The sequence below is a fragment of the Cervus elaphus genome, chromosome 14 (assembly GCF_910594005.1).
Source record: "Cervus elaphus chromosome 14, mCerEla1.1, whole genome shotgun sequence".
Classification (NCBI taxonomy): domain Eukaryota; kingdom Metazoa; phylum Chordata; class Mammalia; order Artiodactyla; family Cervidae; genus Cervus; species Cervus elaphus.
The window spans coordinates 48,906,056-48,919,727 of record NC_057828.1 but is presented as its reverse complement, the minus strand read 5'-3'; the positions used below and the strand labels follow the sequence as shown (position 1 = coordinate 48,919,727).

General features: G+C 59.0%; 1 protein-coding gene across 8 annotated transcripts in view; it reads right to left on the bottom strand.

The window, feature by feature from the left end:
• Positions 1-89: 89 nt before the first annotated feature.
• PLEKHG5 (pleckstrin homology and RhoGEF domain containing G5) overlaps positions 90-13,672 on the bottom strand; it is a 56,444-nt gene continuing 42,861 nt past the window's right edge. For 6 of the 8 annotated variants that reach the window (XM_043923000.1, XM_043923005.1, XM_043923004.1 and 3 more), the window contains 20 exons: positions 11,003-11,132; positions 9,469-9,571; positions 9,031-9,091; positions 8,606-8,697; positions 8,044-8,180; positions 7,632-7,777; positions 6,886-7,101; positions 6,618-6,806; positions 6,208-6,303; positions 5,465-5,515; positions 4,959-5,108; positions 4,487-4,597; positions 4,194-4,343; positions 3,969-4,106; positions 3,686-3,805; positions 2,578-2,710; positions 2,354-2,469; positions 2,072-2,262; positions 868-1,638; positions 90-616 (listed from right to left, as the gene is read on the bottom strand). In XM_043923000.1, coding sequence (XP_043778935.1) covers positions 607-616; positions 868-1,638; positions 2,072-2,262; positions 2,354-2,469; positions 2,578-2,710; positions 3,686-3,805; positions 3,969-4,106; positions 4,194-4,343; positions 4,487-4,597; positions 4,959-5,108; positions 5,465-5,515; positions 6,208-6,303; positions 6,618-6,806; positions 6,886-7,101; positions 7,632-7,777; positions 8,044-8,180; positions 8,606-8,697; positions 9,031-9,091; positions 9,469-9,571; positions 11,003-11,132 — 3,111 coding nt within the window. In that variant the 3' untranslated portion in view covers positions 90-606. Of the gene's footprint in view, positions 617-863; positions 1,639-2,071; positions 2,263-2,353; positions 2,470-2,577; positions 2,711-3,685; positions 3,806-3,968; positions 4,107-4,193; positions 4,344-4,486; positions 4,598-4,958; positions 5,109-5,464; positions 5,516-6,207; positions 6,304-6,617; positions 6,807-6,885; positions 7,102-7,631; positions 7,778-8,043; positions 8,181-8,605; positions 8,698-9,030; positions 9,092-9,468; positions 9,572-11,002; positions 11,133-13,672 lie in introns of those variants that run through there. The other 2 variants (XM_043923008.1, XM_043923002.1) reach the window with 1 other exon arrangement.

The following is a 13,672-nucleotide window of genomic DNA, read 5'->3' as shown; positions in this document are numbered from 1 at the left end:
CACAGATGAAGGGGACAGGAGCCCAGGGGGGCACTGAGTATACCTGAGTCCAGAAAGGGGGCATTCCAAAAGCAAAGGACTCTTTCCAGTGAAGTATATACAAGTCTTTATAAAAGAATCAAAAGCTCAATAAATATGCAACTTTACACAGAGCCCATCCCAAGGACTGGGAAGAGGGGGAGGGGGCTAAAGGCAGGGGAACCGTCATCCCATTTGGTGCCAGATGCGGGTGGAGGAGGAAAGCGCTGCCTGGGACCCCAGCCCTGGAGTCCAGCCCAGAGGACTGGAGGTCCTGACTTCAGAGAACACTGGGCAAAGGACCCTGCCTCCGCTGGGGGTGGGGGGTGGGGAAACAGGCAGGTTAGTGACAGTGGTGACTGTCAGTGGGTCCTGCAGCCTGGGCCTCTGCTGAGCCCTCCTCCACTTCCATCCGGTCTGGCAAAGTGCAAATTGGGCCCCTGGGGGCGGGGGCGGTGGCGGTGTCCGGCTGGGCACTCCGGCCCGTGCGCACATTATGGCAGCAGCTGGAGCAGGGGCTGGCATGCCCCAGGAGGCATGCTGTCTGCTGTCCCTTGGTCAGTGGCACCCTTGGGGGCCTCCCTCTGCTCAGACCTCCCTGCAGTGGAGAGGAGGGGAGAGACAGTCCTTCCTTGGCTGACGGTATTTGGAGGGGATCTGGTCACCCTCTCCTGACTGGGATCCTCAGTCTTCTTCACCGCTGCCCACCATGCACATCCTCGCCAGATGCTGGGGCAGGTCTCAGGCTCCCTCTCCCATCCCTGTGCCCAAATGCCATCTGTTCCCAGCCATGACAGTGCCCCCAGTACACTGGGCCACCTGTCCTCCACCCCAGGCCAGGCCACTCACGAGGCAGTGAGGGTGGAGTTAAGCAGCAGGGTAGTCCTGATTCGGTAGAGCTGGGCCAGCGTCAGCTTCCTGTGCTGGGCCGAGATCCCCGGGGGAGGCTCAGGCTGGACCCTGGTCGAGGCCCCCGAGGACAGCTCTCTGCTCCTCCTGGTGGGTCCTTCCGGCTCCCCACCTGGACAGTGGGCTCCACCCTCTAGCTCTGCCAGCTGGGGGCCAGGGCCAGGTGCCCCCTGGCAATACCAGCTGGGCCCAGCTTCCTGACAGGAGCCCTGAGTCCTCATGCCAGGGACGGTAGCAGCCAGGCAGACTTCCGACAGGCTGCGGCTAGGGGCTGGGGGCGCTCTGCGGGTGGTGGCCCCTGACAGCAGCTGGAGGAGGCTGGCCTCGGATTTGGACTTGAGCAGGTGGGGCAGGCAGGGCAGCAGCTGGACAGGAGTGCGGCGGCGGAGGCGGGGCGAGGGTGGGGGTGACGGGGCTGGTGGTAACTCTGGGGGCCGGGGTGCTGACTCCGCCATGGGGGCTGGGGCCATAAAGTCTTGCAGGGAGGTGGGGGAAAGGGTGCCGTAGGCGGAGTCCATGGAGCAGGAGCGCCCGTCCACAGGGCCCAGGGGCAGCAGCTCGCTGGTAGGAGTGACAGATGAGGCGGTGGTGCTGAGAGAGGTCTCGTCTGACTGGGAGCTGAAGGGGCCGCCCCCGAATTCAGGAGAGGACAGCAACTCCCCAGGCTCCACCACCACCATGGCCAGGGTCTCCGTAGAGCCGTCCGAGGCACTGTGGGGGCCGAGAGGGGAGTCAGTCCAGCTAAAGGAAGCCTAGACGGCTGGACACAGAAGTTGAGAGCCTCTGCCCTCCTGAGTCTGAGGCTCAAAGACTGCAAGCAGGCAGCATGTGAGCCTGAAACACAGGTATCAGGAATGGTGTCTGTCGTGACCACAGCATCCGCTGTCAGATATAGTCTAAGAATCTTCAGCTCAGCTCTGGGCAGCTACCACTAATAGATCAGAGTGGGCACTCAAGTTGAAATCCGTCTGCCATCCCCGCTGGTGGGAGGCAGAGCCCCCCTCCCCATGCCCACTGTGTTCAAATCATAAAGCCAGGCCCAGGGAACGGGGTCCCGCTCAGTGTCGGTGGCCTTGGGGTCAGGAGGCCTGGGGCGGAGCACCTGCTCTGCTCCAGCTTGCTGAGCGGTCCCAGGCGAACGTACCAGTGCTGGGAGTCAAGGCTGTGGCTGCTTTTGCGCAGAATGGTAGGGGAGCTGGCAGCCGAAGTGCTACTCTCCCCGCCTTCCTCCTCCTCTTCCTCCTCCTCCTCCTGCTCATCCTCCTCCTCTTCCAGGCTCTGCAGGTGCTGCTGGTTGCCTGGGTGCTCCTGCACACGCAGCTGCTGCAGCTGGTTCTAGAGATAGGGGTACACAGGGGCCCCGCAGCTGGTGAGCAGCAGCCCCCACCAGGCTGTCCTGCCAGGCTGCCCACCACTCTGCTCTCACCTGGGCATTGTAGATGGCATCCACCCAGCCACGGCACAAAGCCTGGCCACTGGCCTGGAACGTGTAGGCCCCCACAGCACTGTGGAACTCGTTCAGGTAGATGAGGAGGAAGGAGCCTGGTTAGGAAGGGCTCGCATCAGTGCTAGCTGGGACCAAGACCCCAGCCCACCATAGGTCCTGCCCATCACAGGTCCCACCCAGGGGCCAGGAGCCAGCCTCCTCACCTGGGTCCCGAAGCTCCCGGCACACGATCTTGTCCACCAGCAGCGGTGGCCTGATCACCTTGGTCCTCTCGGCCTTCTTCACTGCCTTGGTCACCAAGAGCAGGTCAGTGAAGAGAAAACAGTACACGTCCATCTGGCAGTGGCGGGGGGTAGGGAGGGAACGCAGGAAGAGCAAGAGAAGCCAGAGGTCAGGGCCAAGGCAGGCACCCTCCTCCTGTCTGCTTCAACACCCTCCCCTGGGAGCACTGGTGTCAAGCACCTCTTCTTCCACCCCCATTGAACTGAGAGTAACATTCAAGTGAAGAACAAGATGACTTTCTCTCATCCAGCTACTTACTTGTGACTTATGCCAGTTACAAGTTTATATTAAAGAGGGAAAGGAAGATGGTTTTAAAATCATGATTGGCAGGACTTCCCTGATTAAGAATCCACCTTACAATGCAGAGGACACTGGTACAATCCCTGGTCGGGGAAGATCCCACATGCCACAGAGCAACTAAGCTTGTTCAACTAGGGCCCGTGCCCTGCAACTAAGAGAAGCCACTGCCAAGAGAAGCCTGTGCACCAAAACTAGAGAGTAGTCCTGGCTCGCTGCAACTACAGAAAGCTCTCACGCAGCAACACAGACCCAGTGGAGCCAAACATAAATAAATTTTTTTAAAAAATCATGATTTGCAGACTCTGGGTTACATAGTGCTTGAAAAATTCATAGCTCCATAGCAAGCCTCTAGGCTATTCCCAGCCTGCTCACAGAATGGGCCCCTCCCTCCCAACAGGAACACACTATGGCACTGACAGGTGGGCTAGAATGGCACCTGATGGCCGGGATCCGGCTGCTGTGTTTGTAAAAAGTAAACTGCAGGCAAAAAGTCATCCCTCAACACAATATTGTAAAGCGATTATCCTTCAATTACAAATAATTTTAAAGCAAGAAAAAAACCCAGTCATTCCTCACATAAAGGCACTAGGTCTTGCATTGCTACCCAAGGGACCAGGCAGCTAAGAATCACTGACTAGGGCCCAGGAGGTCCCAAGGAAGGGATGGTCCAAACCCCACAGGGTAAGGGGGAGGCAAGGGCTCTGGGCATGGGGAGGTTCCTGGAGTCACCTTGCTGTCCTTCCCCTCCTTCATCCTCAGGCTCCCTTCCAGCAGCAGCTGACGTGTCTCCTCGGGAGAGGCTCCAGGGATGGGGGCTGTCAGGTCCAGATGTAGAAATTCCTTCAGGAGCTGGGGGTGGGGTTGGGGGAGGGGGCAAGAGTGGTCAAGGTCTGACCCCTCATCTCAGCTGGGAGACCTCAGATGAGATTCCCAGTATAGCTCCCATCTGCCAGTGTGGCCCTTCCCCGCTCCCAGCAGGGCCAAGGACCCCCGCGCAGACGATGGCACCCACCTTGTCCACCTCGTCGTTGCTGCCCTCCACCACCTCGTAGGCGTCGATGCGACTCACCACAGCCGCCAGCCGCTGCCGCTCCTGGCGCTGCCGCATGCACGCGTTCACGTGGTGGATGAAGCGTTCCACCGAGCCGATCTAGGGCGGGCGGGCCATGGCAGTTCAAGGACCGGGTCAGGAGGGGCTGCCAGCCAGAGGGAGGGATCCTGCCCACGACCCAGTTACCATGGTGACAACGGCCTCCTTGGCGCGCGGTTCGTCGGTCTTTCTTAGCACCGACTTGAGCAGCAGCGGGTACTTGGTGAGTCGCTGGTGGGGCTTGGCCAGCATGTCGCTCAGCTTCAGCCGCTGGCACTGCTGGTGCTTCTCGGCCCACTGCGGCAGGGAGGCGGAGCGGGACTCAGGGGGAGGCGGAGCGGGACTCAGGGCGGGCCCCCCCCACCCCTGCCCGGCACCTGCCGCCCAGGGGAGCCCATCGTGCAGTGCCCTGGCCCCCGGCGAGCCCCACCGGCCCTCACCGTGATGTAAGCTCGGAAGAGGTCGTTGTCGCGCAGCAGGCCGCGCATGTACTCCATGCAGCCCTCCTCCTCCATGCAGTATCGGATGTAGGGCTTGAAGAGGGAGCCGAACTGGCGCGGGGCGGAAAAGGCACAGCACCGGTTACCGCGCGCCCCACCCCCGCGGGAGGGGGTCCCGCGCTCGCTCCTCCCTTACTGCCTCTCCCCGACCAACAGGGGGCAAGCTTATTTTCCCCGTTTTCCACACAAGGACATGGAGCCTCAGCGAAAGCGATCGACCTCGGCCAGGTGGTAGCAAGGGCACACGGCCAGGTGGGGTTTCACACCACAGCGACCGACTCTGAATTCTACGCCTCTTGACCACCAGGGGTCTTTCGGGCCACCGGTTGGGGGGAGGCCGGGGTGTTGGGCAGACGGGATTGGCGCCCCACCCTGCATCTGTGTCCCTGCGTGTGTCCGACCTGACCCGTACCATCTTAAAGCCTTTGAGGAAATCCCCGGGCTGCAGCAGCGCCCGCGTGCGCCGCGCCTTCTCCAGCACCGGCGCCATCACGCTGCCCCACAGCCCGCGGTGCAGCCGCGCGATCTCCGGGATGTTACTGAACAGGCGTTCCGCCTCCACCTGGGGGGCGGGGTTGGTGGTGGAGGTGCGCTCGGCCCCGCCCCTCTTCTAGACCCCGCCCCTACCCATCCCCCTTCCGCCCTCACTGTCAGCCCCGCCCCCAGCCTTCTTCAGCACCATTCCTTGCCCACATTTCGGGGCCGGGCCCCGCCCCTGCCCATCCTCTTCCCCGCCCCTCACTCTACCCGTTAGCCCCGCCCCAAGCACTCTTAAGCATCATCCCACTTCAACAATTAGGTGCCAGGCCCCGCCCCTCACCACTCCACCAGTCAGCCCCGCCCCTGTCCCGCCCCTCCCTGGCTTTAGCCCCTCCCCGTTACTTCCTGGGACCGCCCCCACCCCAGGCCCCGCGGCACCTCACACAGCAGTCCCGACTCTTGCAGGTTCAGAAGGCAGCACAGGAACAGCTGTGGGGGCAAAGAGCACTGCATCTGGAGTGGGGGGTTCCCCGTCCCGATGCCCCACCCAGACTCTAAGGCTCCCTTCACCCCTTCCCCATCCTGGGAGGCCCTGAGGCAGCCTGGGACAGAGAGGGTTCACCCTTTGAGAAAAGACCCAGTTCCATGGCCCGGCTGCGGGTCCCCCTACCCAGGCCCCACCTGGAGGGCCGCTCTGGGACGCTGCCCTGACTGCCACACCTGGAACTCTCTCCTCCAGCTCTGCCCTGGCTCTCTCTGGTTTCTGCCCAGAGGGTGTCTTCCTTGAGCCCACAAGCCCAGGACAGATGCTCCCCCAGGTCAAAGTCCCTACACACCCCCCACACCTGGTGCCTACCCATCTTGTCTCCGCATCTAGGGTGTGAGCTGCTGGACACCTGGCATACAGCAGGTGTTTAGAAACAGCCGTTGAGCGGATGAGTGAAAGGATGAGGTCTGTGTTAGCTCAACCCAGACTTGCCCCAAGCCCCCTCCCAATTCCCTGGGGCCCCAGGGAATCACCTCCATGTTGGGGTGTGGCCCACCCCCCACACCCCCCCCCCTTTGTTGCTTGGCACCTGCTCCTTCTGCAAAGGTCCAACTCTGCTCAGAGACACCCAGAGGAGGCCCCAGCAGGGGCCAGGGTGGGCAGGGACGCGATTGGCTCTGGGCCCCACACTCACGTTGGTGATCACCCTCAGCTTCTTAATGTAGGAGGCCTCCGTGTGCAGGAGCTCCCAGACCGCCTCCTGCTGGTGGCACTGCCGCCGGGTCAGCTTCTGTGGGGAGGGCAGGGTGTCTCCAGAAGCCCCGGGGTGGCCAGATCAGGGGAGCAGGTGGAGTGGGCCCGCACACCACCTTTTTTCCCACTTGAGACACAGGGGCCCCCCAAGTTCTGGGCCAGCCAAGTGGCGCACCACACTTTCACCTTGCCTGAGTTCCTCCAGAGCTGGTTAATGATGACAGCTGCCTGGCGGGGCTGTCCTTGGAACATCCTGCCACCCTAGGAAGGGCCCCATGGAGTGGGGCAGGGGTGATAATGCCCCCCTTTCCCTGAGAAGGGGGGAGCTGTGGGCAGGCAGGCGGCACTCACCTCGTGCCCGTCAATGAGCTCCCGCCAGCTGTCCTCCAGCCGCAGTCCAGCGTCATCCTCATCCTCCTCTTCGTCACCTTCTTCCTCCCAGGAGTCATGGTCAAAGCGCAGCCTCCGGGGCAGCCTGGGCAGCCCGAAGAGGCCGTAGGCGTGCAGCTTGCCCTCCAGCTGCTCCATCTTGTCCATCTCCTGAGAGGAGACCTGTGGTCAGGGTCAGGGGTCAAGGGTCAGCCAGCTGCCCTGCCCCAGGGCACCCGGGCCCACATACCCGGCCGTAGGCGCTGGTGCTGGGGCCTGAGCTGAAGAAGCCACTGAAGCGACTGGCTGCCCGGTTCTTCCAGCTGTCACTGCCACTGCTGCTGCTGCTGCTGCCACTGCTGCTGCCGCTGGGCAGAGAGCAGCTGGAGGGTGTGGGGGGCTCCTGCCCAGGGATGCTGGCCTCCCCCAGGAACTCTGACATGTTCTTGCGTCGGCGACCAGGGGCCTGGCCGGGGGGCAATGGTCAAGAGGCAGGTCCACCCTGACCCCCACGGCCCAACCCCACACATTTCCAGGGCCTCAAACCCACCTGGGATGCAGGAGGGTCTCTGCATTCCCCCACCCTGTGAGGCCATCTCTCCTGAGGCCTACACATGCCCTGGGGGCTGGAAGGTCCAGACAGGCACCCCTGGGCCACGCCTCCCCCCACCGCCAGCCCCAACCAGCAGCATGAAGCACGTGGGAGAACACAGAGTCACACACACTCGGGTGCACTTAGAAGCCCACGTCCAAGTGGATCCCTGACGAACGTTCACGAGCACAACGTCTGCTTGGACACACATGCTCAGACTCCTCATGCATGAACACTCAGAATTCCCAGGCCCATCCCCCTGCAGTGGGGGGATGCCCGTACACCCCAAGCCAGCCCCATTTCACAGAAGGGGGAGGAAAGCCCCCAGCAGGAGCAGCAAGGGGCCCAGGTGACCTCCCCTCTGGCCCCTCCCCACCCCCAGCCCTGACACAGCCCCTCCTCACCAGGATATCCAGGCTCTCCCGGCGGCTCTGGGGGTCCACGCGCTCCTGGGCTGGGGGCCCGGCCCCGGCTTGCCGCAGGATGGGCAGACTCAGGGACTTGGAGTCCTTCACCCCCTGCTCCACCTTCCCTTCATCCCCTGGCTTGGCTGGGGAGGCATGCGGGGACAAGTGAAGGTCCTCAAAACCCAGGCCAGTGGAGGACGAGGCCCCAGTTCGCTCTCTCCCCGGAGGATCCAAACCAAGGCCTGGCTGCCCTCCCCCAAAGCCCCGCCCTGCCAGCACCCAGCACTGCCACCCAGCAGAGACACCTGTATGATAATGAGCCTGCTCAAGGCCATGGCCAACGGGAACCTGAGCTGGGAAACAACACCCTCCCCAGAGGACCCAGTTGCGCCCCATATCCCCTGCTCACCTTTGACCCGCAGGTAGTGTCCCCCAAACCTGTAAGCCTCAAAGGTGAGGGACAGGGGCGTGTTGGACTGGTCCAGGTAGATGTCCACTTTGCCCAGTGCAATGCCCTTCCTTTCAAATACTGGCAGCAGCACCTCCCTGCCCCAGGACAGGAGGTGTGTGTTGGGGGCCATCACATGAACCCCCCACCCTGCCCAGAACCATCACATGAACCCCCACACCACCCCCCAAAGGAAAAGGGAGATCCCAGGGGGATCACACCCAGGTTCATACACGCACACACGAATAGGAGGCTCACATGTGTATATACAAGCCAACACACCCTCGCCCTCACACGTTCGTGTTGACACACCAGGGCCAGACCCTGTCACATGCCAGTCCACGCCCCGGGGGTGAGCCACGTCCATTCAAGCATGGCTCCCAGGCCCTCACTGCACATGAGTGGGGTGTCCTTGGGGGAGGATACATTCGTTTACAGGCCACCACACAGACACACAGTCATACCTGCTGAGGCCACACCTGCCCCCCAGCTCCGTTCTCCCCTCAGCCCCATCGAGCCCTACCCCAGAGACTTCTTCTTCATGGCTGGTACAATCTCTGTCTCAATATCCACGTTCAGGTCAAATTTCAGGGTGAAGCACTCCTTGCTTGGGTCCTGAGCAGACATGCATCTCAGCGTCTGCACCCCTCGTGCCCTACCCTCCCCACCCCAGGGTCCTGGTGAGCATAGGGATCTCCCTGTCCTTTTCTGTCCCGGGGAGGCCCCTGGCAGCCCTCCTGCTGGAAGCAGGAGCTCCTGGAGCATCCCCCTACCTGAGCTAAGTTGGGCAGGGCTGGGCAGCAACAGAGAGACACGCTCACTCTACGCCCCATCCCTGGTCCTGGAATTCAGAGCAGACAGGCCAAGCCTCGGGAATGGAAAGGGCCCAGAAGGGACAGAGGCTTGGTGGGGGCGGGGGGCTGCTCTGCCAGCCTGGGGACTCCTTACATCTGTGTGTCTCCTCCTGGCTTTCTTCTTGGAGAGTTTCAGGCCTGTGCTCTTTCGGTCCCTGTAATTAAGCCAGTCAGGGCAGAGGTTGGAGGCATGGGTGGGCTCTCATCCAGGTGGGATGTGGGCAGGCCCCCTCTGGTGACCCATCCCTTGCTGACTGTAGGTGGCCAGGTAACTCAGGTTGGCTCAGGCAAGCAGGGATGGAGGTGGGGAGAGGCTCACAAGGAGCTGTGCGCCCCCTAGTGGCCAATCCAGGAGTCATACCCAGGGTCCCTAGACGGGTGGAGTCTGCTCCCAGAAGCCCTAGAGGCTCACCCTCCAGGAATCTGGGTAGCAGCGGGGGCTAGGAGGGATCTCTGGTCCCTAGATCTGTGACCTGACACCCAGCCTTGGGAGCCCCCAGGTGTCTGCTCCGCTCACCAACCCCTCACCTACCCCTTGCCATCCATACAGCTCTCCTCCTCCTCCTCCAAGTCCACGGCAGGACTGGTGCGTGGGGGGCATGACCGGGTGGACACATTCCGAGCCAGGACAGAGCCTGTGGAGTAGAATGGGAGTGGGGTTGTGCCTGCCTCCCTGTCCCCGGTCCCCTCCTTAGTCTTCCAACATGGTAGTCTCCAGAGAAACTAAAGCTGGCTATGGACCCTGGGACCCCGCCTCTCTAATAAGCCAGGGCCTCTCAGTTCAGGAGTCAGTCACTGCTTAGCATTTATTCATCCCCAGAACCAAGAAGACACAAGGGCCCTGGGATGACACCCTGGGTGATGCCCTGTGCCCAGTACAAATCCACCTCAGTTTACCCATCTATGAAATAGGCATAAAGAAGCACTGCCTCTAGGATTGTTGCAGGGAGGGACCAAACTCCACAGCTTTCTTGCAAGTTTCCCCTTCCCCCTCCCCTATCTTGCAGGTCACCACTGTGACCACACCCAAAGTCCCAGGGGGCCCTGGGGAACAGTCCTTTTGTCCCTCTGACCAGCTGGGGAAGGAGACAAAAGCCACCTCAGCACAGTCAGCTGGCAGTGGGACTGGGCCAGGTGCCTGTTCAGCAGGAGGGGTCTCTTATTTCCTGCTGCAAGTTCCTTCTGACCTGCCCACCCCACCTCCCACTGCCTCTGTCCGCTGGCTGCCTGGCTGGAGGATCTGTCCAGAAATCCCCTGCCTGGAGGAGAAGACGGAAGGGCTTTCTCCATGCTGGCCCGGGCAGGGGCAGGCCCATCAAGAAGGACCTGGCCCCTAGAGGAGATAGGCTGGCCCTTGAGCTGGGCCGGTCCCCAACTTTTCCTCTTGTTAAAAAACTGGCAGGGGGGAGGATGACAGGAAGGGATAGTTAGGGAGTTTGGGATGGACATGTACACAGGGCTATATTTAAAATGCATAACCAACAAGGACCTACTGTATAGCACATGGAACTCTGCTCAGTGTTATGTGCCAGCCTGGAAGGGAGGAGGGCTTGGGGGAGAATGGATACATGTATAGTATGACCGAGTCCCTTCCCTGTTCATCTGAAACTATCACAACATTGTTAATCAGCTATGTGTGCATGCATGCTAAGTTGCTTCAATCGTCTCTGACTCTTTGCAACCTCATAGCCTGTAGCCCGCCAGGCTCCTCTGTCCATGGGATTCTCCAGGCAAGAATACTGGAGTGGGTTGCCATGGCCTCTTCCAGGGGATCTTCCTGACCCAGGGATCGAACCTGTGTCTCTTATGTCTCCTGCATTAGCAGGTGGGTTCTTTACCACTTTCTAGCACCACCTGGGAATCCCTGTTAATCAGCTACACCTCAATACAAAATAAAATGTTAAAAAAACAAATACTTGTGGAACAAAAGAGGCAGCAGTGGATTTGGGTTTCATTGTTCACAGCTGACTCCTGTCCTTCTGATGGCCTTGTCAAGATGCCTACAGTTACCAGGACCCTGTGCCCCCAGGTAGGGGCTCTAGGGACCGGCCCCGTCCTGTGCTCACCTTGGGGGGGCAGGTCGAAGCGGACGTGCCCATCATAATGCATGGCGCTGTGGAACTTGCTGTCACAGACCTCGCAGAGGTTGAGGGGGCCCCGGTGGTGCAGCTGCTGGCAGTCGGCGTGGTGGCATACCTGTGTGGGAAAGGATGGGGGTGAGGTGGACCCAAAGCCCTGTGGTACACGGGGCCCCTGGCTGCTATTCATGTCCAACCATCCATGTTCCAGAGGGGCCTGTGCTTATTAATTTATTCATCAAATGTTTCCCAAGCACCTACAAGGTGTCCATTCTGGGGGATGCAGAGACAGCAAAGCCCTGCCCGCAAGAAACAGCGCTGAGTAAGTAACCATGAAGCAGGTGCTCCCAGGGCCTCTCCCGGAACACAGGCAGAAAGGGCCCCAAAAAGTGAAGCTGGGGCTGCCAGTCACTTGGCCCAACTCAGTGTCTTCAAACAGAACGCCTCCCCGTCCTCTGTGCCCAGGGCCTCTGCCCTCAATTCTATGACCTATGCAGCCCCCGAACAGCTGACCCCCGTGGATTTCTAAGTCAGGGTGTGGAGGGGCTTATGGAGGAGTCAGGGAATGATGCTGGCATCTCGGTGCCTATGTGGGACCCACGGGCCGTTGCTTAGTGATGTGACCTCAGATTTACCCATTCACTCCAGTCTGTTCTCATCCCCATCCCCACAGATGACCTTCCTATCTCCTCCATCCCCTAAGCATCCCAAACTCACTCCCCACTGACCCACTGCCTACTTTTCCAGGGAAACAGAAGACACTCCATGAGCCCCAACCACCACAGCCACCCACCCGTCCTGGGCTGTGGAGGCTTCACCCTGCCCCAACCCAGACCAGCCTTCCACCGAGACCCACCTCTCACCAGATCATTCCCATGGGCAAACCAACCCATTTCCCCAGCTCCAGCACCCCCTCCACTTATAACTAAACTCTGTAAAACCAGGCATCCATAACCACCACTTTCTGTTCTCTCCTCCCATTACCCTTTCTTTTCCCTCAACTTTTTGTTTTAAAATCATTCAAACCTACAGAAAGTTGTAAGAATAGTACAATGACATCCACACACCCTTCTAGCTCCGCCAGTCGTTCACATTTGCCACACTGCTCATGACACCCCTCCCCTGGTGAGGAAATCAACACCATCTGGGAGCACAGATGTTCTCGTGCAAAACCCCACACAACTCTATGTGTGGTCACACTCGGGGAAACTCAGAGATGATACTTTGTCCAACTATAGTCTACCTTGGCATTTCCACAAGTGTCTAAATAATGTCCTTCATAGATTTTTTTTTTCCCCCACATGATATCCAATCAAGGTTCATATGTACAGACATTTGGCTGTGTTTACCCCTTTAAGAATGAATGTCCTGGGACTTCCCTAGTGACTAAGACTCCGAGCTCTCAAGGCAAGGGGCCTAGGTTCGATCCCTGGTCAGGAAAGTATTTACCACATGCCGCAACTAAGAGTTTGAACGCCAAAACTCAAGATCCTGCATGCCTCAATGAAGATCAAAGATCCTGAGGGATGCAAATGAGAACCAGTACGGCTAAATAAATAAATAAAATATACATATACATATATTTTAAAATTAAAAAAAAAAATGAATGTCCCACATTTTCCACCCTGTCTTTCAGGACATTGAAGCAGCCAGGCCAGCAGTTTCGCCGAGAGCCCTTCCTTCTGGATTTGTCTGGGGGTCTCGCATAGTTTGCTGTCGTTCAGTCGCTCAGCCGTGTCTGACTTTTTGTGACCCCATGGACTGTAGCATGCCAGACTTCCCTGTCCTTCACCATCTCCCGGGGCTTGCTCAAACTCATGTCCATTGAGTTAGTGATGCCATCCAACCATCTCATACTCTGTCATCCCCTTCTCCTCCTGCCTTCAATCTTTCCAAGCATCAGGGTCTTTCCAATGAGTCAGCTCTTCGCATCACGTGGCCAAAATATTGGAGCTTCAGCTTTAGCATCAGTTCTTCTAATGAATATTCAGGATTGATTTCCTTCAGGATTGACTGGTTTGATTTCCTTGCAGTCCAAGGGACTCTCTATGGTGTTCCCCAACACCATAGCTCAAAAGCATCAATTCTTCTCGCATAGTGTAAAGATGAGCATATGGGCAGGGATGACAGAGAGTGGACTATGTCTCCTTCAGCGTGCCCGAGTGCCAGATCATCTGGGGATCTCACTGTATCTTGTTTGTTTGTTTGCCTTAATATTTACTTATTTGGCTGTGCCAGGTCTTGGTTGCAGCTGACAGGCTTAGTTGCCCTGCTGCATGTGGGATCTTAGTTCCCTGACCAGGGATCAAACTCCTGTCCCCTGTATTGGAAAGTGGATTCTTAACCACTGGACTACCAAGGAGGTCCCCTTGCTATACTCTGTAAAGGCGTGTTCTCTCTCTGTAATGAGATACAGGGCTTCTCTGCTGGCTCAGTGGTAAAGAATCTGCCTGCAATGCAGGAGACCCAGGTTCAATTCCTGGGTCGGGAGATCCCCTGGAGAAGGAAATGGCAAACCACTCCAGTATTCTTGCTTGGAAAAGCCCATGGACTGGGGAGCCTGGCAGGCTACGGTCCATGGGTTGCAAAGAGTTGGACACGACTTAGCCACTAAACCACCAATGAGTAGGTAGTCCTGGGGTGACACTTTGAGATAGC